The sequence below is a fragment of the Arvicola amphibius genome, chromosome 18 (genome assembly GCF_903992535.2).
Source record: "Arvicola amphibius chromosome 18, mArvAmp1.2, whole genome shotgun sequence".
Taxonomy (NCBI): Eukaryota; Metazoa; Chordata; class Mammalia; order Rodentia; family Cricetidae; genus Arvicola; species Arvicola amphibius.
This window is the reverse complement of record NC_052064.1, coordinates 28,870,851-28,889,053: the sequence shown is the minus strand read 5'-3', so window position 1 is coordinate 28,889,053 and position 18,203 is coordinate 28,870,851. Positions and strand designations below refer to the sequence as shown.

At 48.6% G+C, this 18,203-nt stretch overlaps 1 protein-coding gene across 2 annotated transcripts in view; it reads left to right on the top strand.

Moving 5' to 3' along the window:
• Positions 1-281: 281 nt before the first annotated feature.
• Ankrd44 (ankyrin repeat domain 44) overlaps positions 282-18,203 on the top strand; it is a 220,552-nt gene continuing 202,630 nt past the window's right edge. For both annotated transcript variants that reach the window (XM_038315493.1, XM_038315491.1), the window contains exon 1: positions 282-496. In XM_038315493.1, coding sequence (XP_038171421.1) covers positions 470-496 — 27 coding nt within the window. In that variant the 5' untranslated portion in view covers positions 282-469. The remainder of the gene's footprint in view (positions 497-18,203) is intronic.

Genomic DNA, 18,203 nt, shown 5'->3' with positions numbered 1-18,203 from the left:
TCTGCGAGGGTTTGCCCATCAATCGCGCGCGCGTGGGTGGGATCGCCGGGGAGAGTCGCGGTCGTCAGCCCTCCCTATACCCCCTACCCACCCCGGGGCTTCTGGCCGAGCGGGGTGCAGGTGCGGGAGGGCGCCGGGGCCGCGGGCTGCGAGGAGCCGCTGCGGGCGGCAGGAGGCAGCGTCGGCCCGGGCGGCGCAAGGGAGGCAGCGCGCGGTGATGTCAGTGGCGGCCCAGCTGGCAGCGGCCGGCACTTCCTGTATAAAGGCGGGCGGGCCGGGCTGCGACTCCCGCGAGCCGGGGTTGGGCTCCGGGCGGCTGGCGGCGGCGGCCGAGCAGCGGGAGGGCTGTCACATCGGGGAGCCGGGCTCCCGGCGCGATCCCCGGGCCGTCCCTTCCGTCGCCCCGGCTCCCGGCGGCGTGACATCGGAGCGGAGACTTGGATGCGCGCGCGCGCGAGGGAGCGGAAGAATGGCAGTGCTCAAACTCTGCGACCAGGTAGGGGCGCGGGGCGCGGGGCGCGGAGAAGGGGGCGCGGCGGGCGCCGAGCGAGCGGAGCGCGCCCGGAGCTGTTTACGCGCAGGGCTGGAGCGTGCACGGCCGGCCGCGGGGCTCGGCTCCCGCGTAGTCTCCGCCCTGGGCCGTCGCAAGTGCGCGTTCGCGGCTGGAGAGGGTCGGCGGGCTGCGGGAGTGGCCACCGTGATGAGACAGGGTGGGGGGGGGGGATGCGGGCCGTCACCGCACCGATCGGGGGAGGGGAGCCCCGGGCCGTGCTGCGCAGTCGGGAGCACTCAGCCTGGGGCTGTCCCGGGGAAGGCTGCCCGCGGGGTCAGGAGGAGGAAGGTGGACGCCGGCAGAGAGGCTCGCGGCTCCGGAGCTCTCCTGCGCCAGTCAAGAGACTGGCCCGGATCCCCGCTCCGGTGGGGTGGTGGGTAGTCTTCATCCGTTGGTTAGGACATCTCGACTTCCTCTTTAGTTGCCCAGAGGGCTGGGTGTGGGTGAGGGATGAGGGTGCTGAGAACTGAGAGACGCGCGCTCAGTTCGGATCTCCCAGTAGGAGGTGAAGTCAGGTCTCAGGGTGAGCTTGCAGATGCTGGTGCCCCCTCCCCCCCATCAGCTTTGTTGCTTTTCTGGCCGAGACATCACACCGGGCAGCCCGGGAGTTTTGCTTGAAGCCATGGGATATTTGTTGAACCCCATTGACAGTCTTTGCTACACGTCTGTGTCTTTGACACTCATGGAAGCCCAAGCAAGTTGCCAGACAAAACAAAAAACAAAACAACCCCCCCCCCCCAAACCTCTTTGTAGCTCTTTCCATGGCGGGGGGTGGGGGTGGGGGGAGACCATGTTCCTCCAGGTCCGGGTCTACTCATCTTCAGTGAAACTGTTTTGGGGTCCTGATAACAGAGAGGCAGTCTTGACTCTGACATATGATGCCAGACAGGCCAATCCTCGCTATTAAACATTTCAAACTTCTTTGGAGGTGTCTTTGTAGTTAGTACCCGGCCAGAAGGTCCTGCGACTTCAATACAGCCCAACCCATTGGAGGAGTGATCCCCAGTGATTTGTTTTGCCCTTTGGATTGCATTTGCTTCAGCTTCTTGTCGTCCTTACATAGTTACAGCTCCCTCTCCCTTCCCCTCCCCCACTCCATTCAGAAGTCACTGCGTTGAAAACTGTTAAATTTAGCAAGGAGAGCAACTGCTAATTGGGGGCGAACCTGCCCCTCCTCACTGGCTCCTGAGCAGTGAACGCAATTGTAAACTGATATTAGGATTTTCCCCTAGCCTTCCTTCACGTTTTTTTGCCAACTGTTAAGACAGTTGCTTGCTTTAAGACTTACATTGTTTTGAGTCTGGGTCCTGTCAACGTGGATGGTACGCCTACTTACGTTCTGTCAATTTCTAAACAGCCTGGTTCTAGCAGGCATGGTTATGTTATAAATAGTAAAGGATTTCGTGCAGAATTTTACTTATAGCGACGCAAATCACCTCTCCTGAATTCCTTAGCTTGTGAGTGAATCCGCTGACCTAGAGAAGGAACAAGGCTGCCTCAAGACCCTCTGCTGTTGGCTGGTGGTGTCACCTCCCGGGCTCCCGCTAGCAGTGGAGAGCTGAGGCCTAGAGATACCTCCTCCTCCCTTTCGGCAGACCTGTTGAAGTGGGGTAGGGGAAGGCAACCTCTCCCACATCGCATCAGCCCTGATGAAGGTTGTGCTGCCGGGTTCACCCACACAGGAAGTTAGTCTCAGGCTTCAACTGTGAAAACGCTTCTAAGTACATACACCCCCCCCCTCCCCCCCCCGTAAACTACAGTTGCCGCCAGGGAGAAAGAGATAGAACTTCCATTGGGTTCTGTCTCCCGACAGATGGAAAAAGCCCAGGAGTTCCGTGACTCCAGAACACCTGAACCCACCAGGCTGTTTGGGGACCAGGCCAGAGGAAGACTGGGTGGGGTGGTGGTAGGGCGGGGTGGGGTGTTAGTGGTGAACCAAGATGGTTTCTGTGTTTCTTTGGGTCCAGGAAGTGTGTTTCTCTTGCCTTATATAGTCTTGTTTTTTTTTGTTTTGAAGTGTGCTTCTTAGCCCGTTGCTTCTGATCTTCATCTACTGCTAACGACCCTTTGATTAAGCTTCTTCTAGAAGAGCTTTGCCCCTGCACTGTGGATGGAGAATCACCGGCATGGAATCCTGCTTCAGTCTGAGGCGGAGCAGCTTGCTCTCTACCTAGGGATGACATAACCCTCTTGGCCCCCCTCTTCCTGGTCCGTTCAGTGCCTACTTGCAAGGCGAATCTTGACTTTTGGCCACAGCTCTTGGGTTTTTGGGTTGAGGACACATTCTTGCCACTGATAACTTTGAAATGTCTCGCTGTGCTTTTGGATGTCCTTGAGGTGAGAGGTGATCAACAGTGACATTTTCTGGCCTACCAACCCCAAAGGCTGGAACTGGCTGGGTGGTGGTGGTGGTTGCTACTTCAGCAGCCAATCCTGCAGTGGTCTCTGAGTCAAGCAAGAGAAGTGATATGTCTTTGCTGTTTTGGGAAGGCTGAAGAGAAAGGGGAGGGGGAGGGAGAGGCTGCTGTGGTTTTTAGTCTTCTGCTGTGAAAAGGAACTGGGAGCCACCACTGCAAACAGGCTCCACTTAGCACTTCTGCATTTGAAAGTCTGTCCTTCCGTCATTATTTTTTTCCTCTCTCTCTTTCTGATAGTGTTTTGGGACCATTTTAGTTTGCCCAGGACTGAGGGGAGTCTCCCAGCTTTTGGTGGTAAAGTGGAGACAGTCCCAGAGCAATTGGAGGAGTTGGTTGTTTCTCCTCTGCAACATTGTTATTCAACTATGTAATTAATACAGCCCTATACCCGTTTCCGCATAGGTTGACAGGAAGGCATTTGTTTACATCTTGGGAGATCCGAGATAATCATAAGGTTGGAGTGGCTTTCATCACGTCCAAATAGCAATGTGCTTAGCTGAAAATAAGCATTCATGAGGCCTTTTGCAAGTGGATTTAATACTTGGACTTTTGTATGGAACTTGTAGGGCGAATTCCTTATGTAGAGAGGTATAAAGGACTGTAGAGATTTCAGCGTATGGCAGCATCAGCTTGGCTCTTTCCTTCAGGATTTTCCCCTTTCAAAGTTCCGTAGCCAGGCTGGCGGGCGTTGTCTTTGCCCATGAAAGGTTTGCTTTTCTGCCGAGAGTTTGCTAACGACAGCAGAACCACTCTCCGGTTTGCAGAGCCCGGTAGATACATGCTTCAGCACTTGGCCCTTTCCGAGCGTCCCGCCTGGAGGCCTTCTGGTTTAGCATCTTGCTCACACTCCCGACACCCACCTCCTTGCCAAAGGCACTGTCTGGCAGCTGCGGCCACAGACTAGAAATCCTGAAGCTTTGAAAGCAGGATTTCTGGCCACAGTGTGGGGCCTTTGGACACGTTTTTATCAGGCTGTCCTAGATTTTCCTGCCACCCTGGATGCACTGGTCTGCGAGCCAACACCGAAGGAGGAAAAGAACAAATTTAACTTTTGGACTCTGTTCTGGTCGCCCGTGACCCAGTGCTACGGTTTTGGGAGTGCACCCGACTGCCGGCCTTTCATGGCTTGCGCCTAATCGTGGCGTGTACCCTGGACCTTTGCAGTGAATCATCTCTTAATCCTCAGCCACCCTAGGTGGATGGTGCGCCTGTCAATCCTGCTGGATGGGCGAGGAAACAGAAGCAGGGAGGGAGGTTGACGGACTTGTTCAGGTCACACACCCAGAGAGCAGTTGAGGGCAGTGACCTCCCCTGCCCGACTGATTGCATAAGTAGGGTTCTGATACAGGCCATACTTTTCATAGCTGACCAGGGAGCAGCAGGTACCGAAGGCAGGTCTCTTCTCTCAGTTACGGGGGAGCTCTGCGGAGCGTCTGCGGGTGGGTTCAGACCCACCTCTGTCAGAGTGAGGACCGGCACTGAGGCCTCTGTCCTTGACTGTTAGTCCCGGGCTTGTCCCATTAACTTTGCCACCTCTGCACCCACCGAGTGATGCGTTAGAACATGTTGATTCTTTTTCTTGATTGTTTATTTTTGTATGACATGGGAACTTTTAATCGTCTTCAACACTGGGCCACCTTAGGAAATCAGAGAGCTGGACCAGCAAATGGAGAGTTTGAAGCCTCCGTAGTCAGTTGAAATAACTGCCCTTGACATCCGATATGCTTCCTTTAAGGGTCTCTTTAGCCAGGTACGGACCTAACACTTCTGTGTGCTAGTATCTCTCATTGTGGATGTCTGTTTTCTAGACTGAGGACTTTTCGAAATAAAGATATGTGTCCCTTAAATACCTTACTGTCTGCTTCAGGATAAATGAAAGTCTGGCCCAGAATAGATGGAGCCTCCTTTCTTAAAAGAATGCGTTAAGTTTCACTTCCCCTGTTCTCAGAGGAGAGTAAACATAAGCTCAAAAAGGCGGGGTTCTTATGCAAGACGTAGAACTGACACATCCTGAGAAGGTTTATATCTCAGCAACATAAATACGATGTATTAACTTATGGTGCTTAATGGGTATTATATTTACAATGTAATGTTAAATTATTTTAAAAATTTGTAATTCTTTAATTTTTTTGCATTTAAAAAATTTAAGGTGTGTGTGTGTGTGTGTGTGTGTGTATTATGTTTGTTTCTGCATATGTGGAGGTCAGAGAACAACCTGTGGGCGTCTATTCTTTTCTTCCACCGTGTGGGTTTTGAGCATCATGCTTACGACGTCAGGCTTGGTGACAGGTGCTTTTTACCTCTGAAGCCACCTGGCAAGCATAACTTTCTATAAGCCAGACCTCTGATAATGCTGTGCTTTTTGAAGTTAAGACATGGCTCTTATAGAGGGCGATGGAGATGGCCCAGTGGGGAAAGTCTCTGCTGTAGAAGGCCCACAGTTTGGCTTAGATCACAGAACCCATGCCATGCAAAGACAGAAGGACACCCGCTGCACAGAGGTGTTCTTGTTGGCCATATACATGTTCATCATGGTGCATGTGCACTTGGGTCACCCCCCCCATAAAACAACAAAAATCTGATACAATAGATTTCCACCCTCCTCCCCCAAAGAAAATTTGATTTTGAAGCTAATATCTTAAAAATGGTACTGGAAGGATGGCTCACTGGATAAGGCATTTGCCACCAAGCCTAAAGACCTGAGATCAGTCCCTGGGACTCACGTGGTGTGAGAGAACCGACTCCGACTCTGCAAGTTGCCCTCTGACTCCCACGCATGCATCACGGCTCATGTGCCCCTCCTTCCGTCAAGAAACAAACACAATGGAAGTTAGGAAGAACGACAGCGGTGGCCGTAGCTGTTTTAAGAATTATTGGTCTATTTGTGGGGCCCCTGGCAGTGGTTCAGGACCTGGCCCTGATGCATGAGCTGGATTTTTGGGACCTATTCCCCAGAGTGGGATGCCTTGCCCAGCCTTGATGCCGTGGGGAGGAGCTTGGTCCTGCCTTCTGCTTTGTTGACTCCCATGGGAGGCCTTATCCTTTCTGAATGGAGACAGAGGAGGAGAAAGAGTGGATGGGGGATGGGAGCATGAGGTAGAGGGAGGTGGGGGGGAGGGGACAGGAGGAAGGAGGGGAAGCTCTTGTTGGTATGTCAAATAAATAAAAAAAAAGATTTAAAAAAGAACTCTTGGTATTTAGCATCATTTGGAAGTCTCTTTATGCATGAAAACTCTTGGTTTGCCTTTTTCTTCCTGATCCACCACATACTCAAACATTTAAAAATTCTCATAGACAGTTGGGAGTACACAGACTTTGGTGACCATGCCATTTTTCTCTACCCCATGGCCCTTTGAGAACCATCACGGTGCTGTTAAATATTGATGGCCAAGGGACCTTCCAGGTAAGTCTGTATACACAGTCACACGCAGACTCCCATCTTGCCTCTGTTTGCTCGCCTGAGGTTTGACAGCGACAGGTTTGGCTTCTGTGAGTTTGGTTTACCCTGGAGCCTGCTGGCCATGTGTCAGCCCGAGGTTAGAACACGGCTCTGGCAGGTAACCGTGGTTGCAAGAGCCAAGCATTCCGACTCTTCTTGTCCAAGACGTGGGAGGCTGTGGTGACCGAGGCTATGTCTCTGTGGGCTCTAGGTTCCTCTTTGTCAACTGAAGACGCCGGACTGGATGTCTTGATGGTGTCTGAGCTCTGCCTTGTTCCTCCCATGCTCAGTCCTTCTAACGGAGTCTGCTTTACAGTGTCTCCCCCGCGTGTGGCTGATGTGTACGTCTGCATGTGAGTTAAATGGTCTCAGGTTCCTGAAGAGGTTTATTCAACGTTAGCGGTTTAGAGACTGGTTCTTGTTCTTTCCCTGCTTCAGTTTATGGGGAATCTGAGTGCCTATTTTATAGGTGGTTTCTTTTATTACTCACTCTTGTCTGCCTCTGGTGTTTCAGAAGTTGACGGCGGACAGTTTTCCTGGCCAGTGTTCGAGTTTGTGGAGAATTGGGGACCTGGAAGGTGAAATTAATGATTCACAAATCTAATTTCAAATTGTGATAGTCATTCTGCCTGGACTCGGTGCACATGTCTGTAATCCTAGTATCAGAGGTAGAGGCAGGAGGATCGGGAGTTCAAATCCATCACCGGCTATACTTGGCTATATAGTGAGTTCAAGGCCAACCTGGGTTACGTAAAGACCTGTCTCAAAACCAAAACCAAACCAAACCAAACCAAACACCTTTCTCTTGTCTCCCCTTTTGAAAACTAGCTATCTTTAATACTGAAAGACCATTTGCCCCAAGGAAGCTTCCAGAGCTTTTAGTAATTAGATTTATAGAGACACTGGTCTACATTTGCCCTGACATGGAAATTTAGTGGCAGTTCTAACTTGTCTCTGGAAGTAATTTCAATACTAAATTACTTTGGTTTTCATTTGATTTATTTAAAAACTAGCATCAGACTGGGAATAAAGGTCCTAGGATTCCACTTAGGGAACGTCTAGTATTTACATGGCTTTTCGCGGTCCCCGACATTGGATTTTCTTGCCTATATAAAGAGGCTGCTGGGTACAGATTTTTCTCAAGTTTTCAGCCTCTCCCACTGTGAGAAAGCGTCCTCCCACTTTGTGATGACAGAAGCTTTAGCCCTTTCCCCGGCCTGATAAATGTACTTTGAGTCTTGCTGAAGGACCATGGATCTATTCTCCAAGAAGGTCTTCTGAGATGCCGAGGAGCCAGGTGCAGAGACACAGGACTCCTGAGGCTGCTCTTAGTGTGGTCCTTTGAGAACCGTCTTGAGTTGTTTTCACTTAGGGGAAGCTTTTCTTCCAGACCCTGAGTCTCTCATGAGCTGTGGTGAGCTGGGCCAGTGTAGCCCAGCGTAGCCCAGCGTAGCCAGCATAGCGGTTCTCACAGGTACTGTTTTGGTAACTCTCTTGGTTCTCACAGTGTCATCTGGCTCTGACAAATCTGTCTCTCAACTGTGGGCCAGGGATGGGTACAGCTAGCAAGGTGACAACCCAACTTCTCAATCACCAGGCCGTTCTGAAGAGATGAGTCCTTGTTGGGAGGAGCCTGGCTTTGAGATCCGATATAGGGAGGACGAAGGCTGGGAAGTGGCAGATGATACTTTGTAAAGCCATGATGCCCGGCAAAAATTCAGGTCACTGGGGGGTCAATCTCCAGTAACTGGAACAGCGGTCAAAGCTGTTGATACCTGCAGCCCAGGATGAGCAATATCGTTTACTGAGCTTGAACCCGGGAGGGAAAATATGGTTTTCCATATTCATATTTAAATTTAAATCCCTTAAAAGACCACGTTCCTTTAAGCTTTTCTGTTTTGGAGTGCTTTAGTGCACATTATATAATGTACCATTTAACCTGTGTTTGTGCTTTTCCCTCGCTTGCTGGGCCACATCACCACGGGCAGGCACCGTTGTAGCATCTTCAGCTGGTCTCACCCCATCTACCTGGGTCCCTGGACCCTGCGCAGTATAGAGCAATCAGATGGGGGACCTTGGGAGAGGGCTGAAGGGGAGGGGAGAGGCAGTGAGGGGAGCAGAGAAAAAATGTAGAGCTCAATAAAAATCATATATCTATATTTATATCTATCATCTATCTATCTATCTATCTATCTATCTATCTATCTATCTATCTATCTATCTTCAACTTTCTGAATAGAGCAATAGAGCAATCAGGGTGGTAGAACTTAGGCCATGAATGTCTATGTTTCCCCAAAGTGTGGTAATGGATGAGAGCAGGTGTGATGTTAATCATCTCCTAGAGAGAGGACTGGAAATGAGCTGGGGCGTGTCGTGAGACTTAACCCCGCCAACATGGCCACGTGAGAGCTGACTGTCGTTTCATTCTGCCAGTGAAGACAACGAGAACCCAGAGATTGAGGAGTTTATTTAGGACCCGTGAGTCTGGGAATCATGGCAAGGTGGGCTCGACCCCAGATTATATGGTCTTAGTCCTTCTGGCCTTTGAGACAGGGCCACTGTCACAAGAGACCCTCAACACTGTTTGGCCTCACCTGGATACCTGGGGAAGTCGGTCTGAATCTTTGCAATGCTCGCTGCATCTGCTGATTTCATAGGCATGATATTGTACAAGTTAACTCATACCTGCCTCATCCCAGGAAGAAAACTGTTATGTAAACTGACGTAGACCTTGGGTCTTCTGTGTCCATGATACCCCCTGCTTTGGTGGAATGGCCACTTGTCCTGGGCACTTGTTCAGGGGCAGGTGTGCCTCCGGGGATAGCAAGGACTTCATAGAAGGAAGCTGGATGGTTTCAGTGGCACAGGACATGGGTAAAAGAATACTGACGGTCTGAGCTGCTCTGTGTTTTAAAGTAAAAAGTAAAATATACGGGCTCTAAGGAAACTATAGGAAGCAAATGGCCCTGTTTCTCAAAGAACACACCAGTCACCGGGTGGGGTGGGGGAGAGTTGAGAGTGAGCGGATTAGAGAGAAGAGCTCTCATGTGACCAGGCAGGACTGGTGGTCTGAATTCTGATCTAAAGAAACCAAACTATCCCTCCATAGGATGGTGTAAACTAAACAGGACTGGCTATGTGGTGATTAATGTGGGCACTGCAGCTTTTTCTAGGAAGACAGTCCTCTGGAAAATTAAGAGACAGAGCCACAAAAGTTCACCCTCTGTCAAGGTGAACCTAACAATAGTCCCAGCACTTCTGGAAGCACACCCCCCCCCACTCCTTCCTGTTCCCTTTGTGTGCTCTCAGAGGTGTCCCCTCTCACCTGACAGCTTGTCTTCAAGGTCCTCATTGTCTTTGGTTGATTGACAGAAAATCACAGTCTGAGCAGGGTATGGTGGTGCTCACCTTGAACCCAACACTTGGGGAGTAGGGTCAGGTGGGTGTCCTTTCCTACTCCCCCTCCCTTTTTGGATAGGGTCTCTCTGTGTAATCCTGACTGTTCTGTAGCTTGCTGGATAGTCCAGGCTGTCCTCAAACTCACAGAGATCCTCCTGCCTCGGTTTACTGAGTGCTGGTGCTGGGACAAAAGGCATGTGCCACCATCCCTGGTTCCCCACTCTCCAGTTCTCTTTCTCCCTCTCCCTCTCTCTCTCCCTCTCCCTCTCTCTCTCCCTCTCTCTCTCTCTCTCTCTCTCTCTCTCTCTCTCTCTCTCTCTCTCTCTTTCTCTCTCTCTCTCTCTCTCCCCAAGGCCTTATGTAGCCCAGGCTAGCCTTGAATTTGCTATATAGCTGAGGATGACCTAAATTTCTGAGCGTCTTTGCCTCCCGAGTACTGGGATTCCAAGCCTGCACTACCATGGGGTTTCTGTGCTGTTCAGGATCCAATCCAAAAGGCCATGTTCATTCTATGCCAGGCGAGCAGTCTATCAGGTGGGCTCCAAGAATCCCATCTTGACTGTTTTTAAGAGAGCTTGGATTTGGCTTCTCCCTGTTTGATACCTCAGTTCAGATATTTGGAAGGGAGTTCAGGTATTAGAGCTGTCCTAAGTGACTATGTTGAAAGTGGCCTTTAAAGTGGGTTTTTGTTTCAGCTGCAAGGCATGATGGGACAGGGAGAAGCTACAAGGCCAGGGTGGCTAACAGGGTGTCTATCTTCACAGCGGGTGGAACTGGGTGTCGTGGGCAGTGGTTTTAGGCACCAGGATCTTGTCATTTTTATTTCTACCCATGTGAAACTTTTTTCATAGTTTTTTTCTTTTTCTAACAGAGTCCAGATTTAAGGATACTGAAGGCCACAAGGCTAAGAAGTGACCCCCTGTAATCTGAGTAAATAGTACGGTCACCAGGTAACTGGCAGTGTAGAGGTGTGAAGATTCTAGGCACTTTGGAGCCTGGAGGCATTTATAAATCTCTTGGGGCCACCAGATGAGCACAGCCCTTAGTTCTAACTAGGGACAGTTTTCTTCTGAGCCCCGCTTTTTAGCAAAAAGTCTCAGATCAGGTTCCCTGGCACTGAACTTCCGCATACAATACTTTAAATATGGAGTCTCATTTGAACAGTGTTGATAAGCACGCTGTGGGGGAACACTGAGGTTGATGTTTGGGAGTCTGGGCTGTACACACAGCTTTGATCTTAGCTGCTGTCTTAGTCTTTCTGGGCCACAGTTGTCCTCGGCTGTAAAATTGGTGCAGGAGTATCTCCTTGTGGGGAGCCTGTGGCACTTCAGTGGGAAATGTCTAACTAAGAACAGCAAGCAGTGCTTGTTAATAGTCCCTGGATCTTGGTGCTTTGTTAATAGTCCCTGGATCTTGGCTCCTCGTTGGTAAAATTAAGGAGCCGAGTATTTGAGGGTCAACTTCAGCTCTCTCAGAATAGGTTTAAGTGATAGTTTTTGTTTGTTTAATTTGTAACATTTACTCTTATCTTATTTTCTCTAACGTAATGACTGTGGCACACAGATATTTTATTTTTGTATGAAATCTCTTTATTAGGTACCCTGCGTGTCAGGTTCTACAATTAAAATAATGTTCTTTCTTTTTGTTTCGGGTTTTATCTTGTCAATTGGCTTCATGACTTAACCCTCAGAGTTTACATTTAGACGGGTTCACCGGGATAAGTGTGCATGGAAAAGACCAGAGTTTGGGGACGTTCTTGAGATAAGCTGGCGAAAAGGACTTTGGGAAGGCTAGAATGCTGCCTCTTCTCCACAAGGTGTCAAACGGCCTTTTTGAGGCCATGTCTGAGAGCAAAACAGTTTGCTAAAGCCATCATCATAAAGAGTCATTAAAAAAAAGTGTTATGAGAGAATGTTCAAGAACTTGGGTGTAGAGCCGGGCGGTGGTGGCGCATGCCTTTAATCCCAGCACTCGGCAGTAGAGGCAGGCGGATCTCTGAGTTCGAGGCCAGCCTGGTCTACAAGAGCTAGTTCCAGGACAGGCTCTAGAAACTACAGGGAAACCCTGTCTCGAAAAACAAAAAACAAAAAACAACAACAACAAAAAGAACTTGGGTGTAGAATTTCAGGTCTCGGGTGGATATTTATGGGGTAAAAGGAAAACCGTACATGTGGACGGGGCTGTAGCTCAGTGCTAGAATGAAGAACTAGCATCTAGGAGGCCCCAGGTCTGGTCCATGGTCCTATTAACAGGGACAAAGGCAACCGTTATAAAGCCAATAAGAAAACACCCGATCCATGAGGTCTCTGAAGAAAAAATTTCAAAGTATCAGATGGACAGGAAGGATACATTGTAAAATGTTGTTTTAGTTTTGACTCTTTCTTTTAGAGTGACAGGATACATTGCTTAAAGAGGGTGGAGCCCAGGCATCATTGGATACATGTGTATGTTTAGATTTAAAACAGACTTGTTCTACCAGTAGAAACTTAGGGCACAATATAGCAAGGTAATAGGAATACAGAAGGGCAGAAACCACAGCAAAAACAGAAGAAAGAAAGATGTGGGGGAGGGGAAGACAGCTAGGAAAGGTTTTTGTTCTTTTTTTTTATAGTGGAGGAAGTGTGGCTGGGTACACCTGTAATCGCAGCACTGGGGGTTATAAACACGAGGGGCAGGAGTCCACCGCCAGCTTCAGCTACATGAGTGAGTTTAAGGCTGGGGGTTGTGTGAGATGAGCTCTCAAAAAAAAAAAATCTAAAAAGAAGATGAGGAGGAAAAGGAGGCAGAAGAAAAAGCAATGGAGGGAAGGGATCAGCTAGGGCCTGGCAGGAGGTGGATTGTGTGGGTTTCTGCAGGGCAAGGCTTCGAGGTCCCCAGATTCTGTGCTAAGCTAATCATTTAGCTTCTCCCTGAAGCAATTAACACGCACACGTGTGCCTCAGCTTCTTAGGGTTTGGGATCTCCACAGTGCAGGTTGTTAGTTAAGCCAAAAGGGAAACACAGCCAGAGGCTGCATCTCAAGAGGTCCTGGATGGGTACTGCTGCCCAGCACGAGGTCCTGAGAACAGGGTGTGGCCAGTGACAGAAGAGAAATGATTTTGCATAGCGGAAGGAAGTCTTGGGGCTCCTGCACCTAGGAAATGGTCCCTGTGGCATCTCCGCTGTTAAATGGCCCCATCTGAGCTCCGTGCAGAAGTCGTTTTTAGAAATCATGGCTTTACTGTTCCCATCCAGTGTTTTTTTGGCTCCATTCCCACCACACATTCTTTATCTGATCCTGGCTAGTCATTTTATCTCTCTGGGTCTCAGTTTCCCCTTGCATGGCATCAGCAGGAAAGTACCCATCCTGCTTCAATAGCCAACATAGTGATCTAAGGTCACTGAATTGCCAGCCTGGGATGGCACGTCCTGCCTCATCCCAAGGTCTGTTTAAAGATGATCATTTCCAAGCCCTATAGATGTGGGACTTTGGCTGGGCCTGGCAGCTGTAATAAGAGGTAGAGAGGCCACTTTGGGCCACTGCTGTCAGTTGCCCATCTTTTCCCATCGTCTGGAATTAGCAGCCCCACAAATGAGCCAGGTCTGCTCCCTGTTTAGAAAATAGAGGCCCTGGGGTTTGCCGTCTCACGGTCTACCTTAAAGGAATTCTAGGGTTTCTGCTGCTTCAGCCTTGATCACCCAGCACCCTGTGGAGCTAGTGATGCTCCCAGGTCTTAGCAAACCCCCATGGAGCCTGTCTGGGCCTCTTCATGTGTGTGTGGGGGTACCAGGCAGTGTCAGCTGATGCTCATGAAGAGGAGCTTGTTTTGCCACAGCCTTCTGCTGAAGAGGCTAGGGGTAGCGTGGAGCTTAGACGGCTGTGCCTTGGGGCAGATTCCTTTCCAGGCTGCTGTATATTTAAGGCTGGCTCTCAGAGTAGAGACCAGGCCTAGTACATCAGGGACCAGAGGAGGAGGAGGAGGAGGAGGAGGAGGAGGAGGAGGAGGAGGAGGAGGAGGAGGAGGAGGAGGAGGAGGAGGAGGAGGAAGCTCTTGGTCCCTGAAACTCTAGCTACAGCAGGGAACTGGGCAGGACAGGGGGTGGGGGATGGAGTAGTGTTTGCTGTTGTGGCTTCCATCTTTGCAGCCATGACCAGGGTCCAGATGTGACCAAGGCCATCAGGCCGCTGCTGACGTTGGCTTAAAAGACCGTCCCTGAACCCAAGCCGATAATACCAGCCACCCTCACACAGAACAGTCAAGGGATTTGGATTTTTCTTTTCTCTCATAAGGACAAAATGTTACCTAAAATCCTTCAGCCACCAGTGAAGTCATCAGGCAGATAAAAACTTTAGGATGGGGTCGGGGAGAATACAGTTGGTGGTTTTCAACATTGCACATGGGAGCCGTCGGTGACTAAGGGTTGGCAGATTTCTGTTTCCTGCCTGAATCCCGCTGACCACCTGCATTTCTCAATGCCTATGAGCTAAGGGTAATCTTCGCATTATTAGATAGTTAAAAAGGATCAAAAGGATTGTACTTTATGACACATAAAGTTTTAATAAAGCTCATATTTTGGTGTCCGCAACAAAGAGTTGTGGGGACCGCATCCTCTTTGGTTTGCTTGCATTGTTGGTGCCACATTGAGGTGAGGACAGAGACCGTAGGGCCAGCGAGGGTAAAGATATTTACTATCCAATCCTTTGCCGACCAAGCTGTTGGGGCCTGGGTGTCACCTCAGGTTAGGTTCAGGCCCACAGGTTCAGAAGGTGCAACACTCATTACCTGGGCTGCACTTTGATGTAGGTTTAATTAGATCGAGGTGGGGATTCTTGTCCAGGGGAATGTAGAAGCTTGGTTACCTTTTTCTGGGTCCAGTTCTAATGTTAAAAAAAAAAAAATCATCGGCCGGGCGGTGGTGGCGCACGCCTTTAATCCCAGCACTTGGGAGGCAGAGGCAGTCGGATCTCTGTGAGTTTGAGGCCAGCCTGGTCTACAAGAGCTAGTTCCAGGACAGGCTCTAAAAAAGCTGCAGAGAAACCCTGTCTCGAAAAACCAAAAAAAAAAAAAAAAGAAAAAAAAATCATCTTTGAAACAGTAGTTTGTTTGCCCTCCAAGTTTTTCTCCCTCTAGAAGCTCGGTAGAGGAGACCATGCGTTTATACTTTAAACTGGATGTTCAGACTCTTGGTGTGGACCCAGGAAAGGTTAATATGTATTTTTAATGCATTCAAAGAGGCCGGATGGGGAGATGTGCTTATGTTTGGGAGCAAAACAGAAATCCTCTTTTCTGCTGAAAGTACTGTTTCTAGTTTGAGTAGAGACTAGATAGGGAGATGACTTTAATTTTGTGGAAAAGGTAAGTTCAGGCAGGTCTTTTGACTGTACAGTCCGCTATTAAAAAAAATATTTGAGCTGCCAGTTTATCTGTGTTCCTTGCTGTTCTGGAGGGTTCTTGAAGGAGCTGTTTGGAAGTTTTCGTGGGAGCTATGCATTCAGGTAAGTGTGTGTGCCTGTGTGAGTCCATGTGTCCAGTGTGCGTTTATTTCATCATAATCATAAGGAGAATCCCCCCATTCTTTTCCTGGTTTTTGTCGCTTAGCCTATCAGCCTATCGCGACACTTGCAGGCCTAGCATTGCAGTTGCTCTTGGATCAGCAAACCTCGGGGTCCTCCCCCAACCCCAGCGCTGAGATTAGCAGACCTCGGGGTCCTCCTGTCTCCACCCCCAGCACTGAGATCAGCAAACCTTGGGGTCCCACTGGCTCCAGCTACCCCAGTGTAGAGATCACAGGTTGTGTTTTCATGCCTGAGTTTTCACCTGGGTTCCAAGGAGCCGCCCTCAGGTCCTTACATTGCTTGCCCAGCAAGCACGCCATCCACTGAGCGCCATCCACTGAGCTATCTTCCTAGCTCCAGAGGAATTAACATTTTTTTAAAAATTTTTATATGTATGGGTGTTCTGCCTGCATGTATGTCTGGACACTACATGTATGCCTGGTGAGTGAGGAGGTCCTAAAAGGTTGTATAGCCCCTGGGAGTGGTTGTGGGCTGCCATGCAGATGGACCAGGGAATCTACACTGGATCCTCTGGAAGAGCAGACAGAGCTCTCGGCCACTAAGCCATTTTTCCAGTTCCTGGAAATTTTATTTTGTTCATCACTTTCTCTGTTCTGAGGATTTTATCTGTGTGTATGTTTGTATGTATTCATATGTGTGTAGGTGTGAGTATGCACAGACAACCAGAAGTTGATACTGGGTCTTCCTTAACTACTGCGTCTTCACCTTTCTTTCTTTCTTTCCTCTTTCTTCCTTCCTTCCTTCCTTCCTTCCTTCCTTCCTTCCTTCCTTTCTTTCTTTCTTATGTGCAGTTTGTGTGCAAGATGCATGTGTGCGGGCACAAATGTCACAGTGCACATGTGGAGGGCAGAGGATAACTTTGTGGGATTTGTTCTCTCCTTCCATCTTGGACTCCAGGGATCCAACTCAGTTCCCAGATTTGTGTAGCAAAGGTCTTTTATTATTATTATTAATTATTTTATTATTTCTGAGACAGGGTCTCTCTATGAGGCCCCCTGGCTAGTGTGACGCTTACTATGTAGTCCAGGCTGGTGTTGAACTGAAATTCTTCTGCCTCTGCCTCCCATGTGCTGGGATTAAAAGTCTGTGCTGTCTTGCTTGGCTTGAGTGTTCAGGGTGTCCCACTGAACCTAGAAGATCAGGACTGGCTAGACTAGTGGTCGACCAGTAGTCCCTAGAGACCTTGCTCTCTTCCTGCCTCACCCAGCACGGGGATTAGAGGTGGGCTCTGCCTTGTGGTGCGGCCTTTTTAGGTAAGCACTAGAGATCTCTAGAGATCTGACTTTCGGTCTGTGTTTGCTCAGCAAGCACACTTTGGATTGAGCCACCTCCCCAGCTCTTCTTCTGAGGGTTTCAGTCAGGCATTCACCAAGGCAGCTTTTAAAAGACCCCAGCAGGAAGTCATGGTCCCTGTGCGCACATTCTCAGTTTCAAGCTTTTAGCTTGGCTGCTCTCTAAGGAGCCTGTCCTGGGTGGACTGAGGAGCCCAAGCCAAGAACATCTCAGTGGGGCTTTTCACCTCTATCTCCAATCTCTACAAGATTTTTTTTTTTAAAAAATATAAACCATGTATCCCCTGCATGTTTTTTAGTTGGATGTCTAAAGATTTTCTTCGCAAAGTTAGAAAGATACAAAGGATGTAATTTCTGGCATAATGTAAATATTGATTTTTAAAGTGAAAACATTGTATCACTGTTTAAATTGTATTGAGTGGAATTTAAACACTATTGTGATCTGATGTGCCTGTCAGCAGTCCAAATTTTATAGTGTTTCTTTTCCCCCTTGAATTTTATTCAAGTGTAGTGCCTTTTTTGGATGGGTGGGGGGCAAGGTTCCAGCCCAGGCTGGCCTGGAACCTGTCATCTTCCTGTCTTAGTGTCGGGATTGAAAGCATACACCACAATGCTGGCTGTGATGCAGTTTTGCAAAAATCATTTTTAATTTTTTAGATTATAATTGCATCATGTTTCTGTTCTTTTTTTCTTTCCTCCAGACTCTTGCCTGCCCTTGACCATTGCTGTGATGCATTTAAAATGATTTCATCTATGACAAATTTTGGGGTTGAGTTTGTAATGATTATTAGCAATGTCTCAACACATAGCTTAAAAACTGGATTAAATATTAATAAAGCATGCAAGCTAAGATTCATATTGAAATACATTTCTTGCTCTCAGAGTAGGGAGCTATTTATTTTAACATTATTCACTGGTGTTTAAGATAAAATAGACAATATAAGTTGGATAAGATAACAGTCCCATACTATGAAATTATTTTCTTGACTTCTATTGAACTAGTAACCCAAATACTGAAAAACATTGTGTTTACCAGTAAGTAATGAGTTAACGTAAATAAAAAGCATGAAGGTCAATAATTTATATTACCACGTTTTGATAATTTATATCACCAGTTTAGGTTAGAAGGTCCTAAATTGCCAGCACCGCGAATGACCTTGATAGTCCTCGGATCGTGACTTTTTGTGCACAAATCTCAGCTTTCTGCTTTGAAGGGCTCCCGAGAGGAGCCTTACACATGTACTCAAGTCTTGCTTAGCTAATTAAAGCTGACTGGGATTGCCCGGCTTCCTGGTCTTGACCCCACCTGTCCTTAAAGGCGAGCTCACGTGTTTGTGGAGAACTTCCTTCTGAGAGGCTGGCGCGGGGCTGCTTGTCAAAGGATGGTCTCCCAACTTTGAGTGACTTTGAACGGACCATTTCTCAGGCGCTGTCATCTTTTTGTGCCTGAAGGGCAGCTGGAATCTCAGAGGGCGAGGAGGGCCTCTACCTTGGGTCCAGGAGTAGAAGGAAGCTGCTGAAGAGGGAAGTGAAAGGGTGGTGGTAT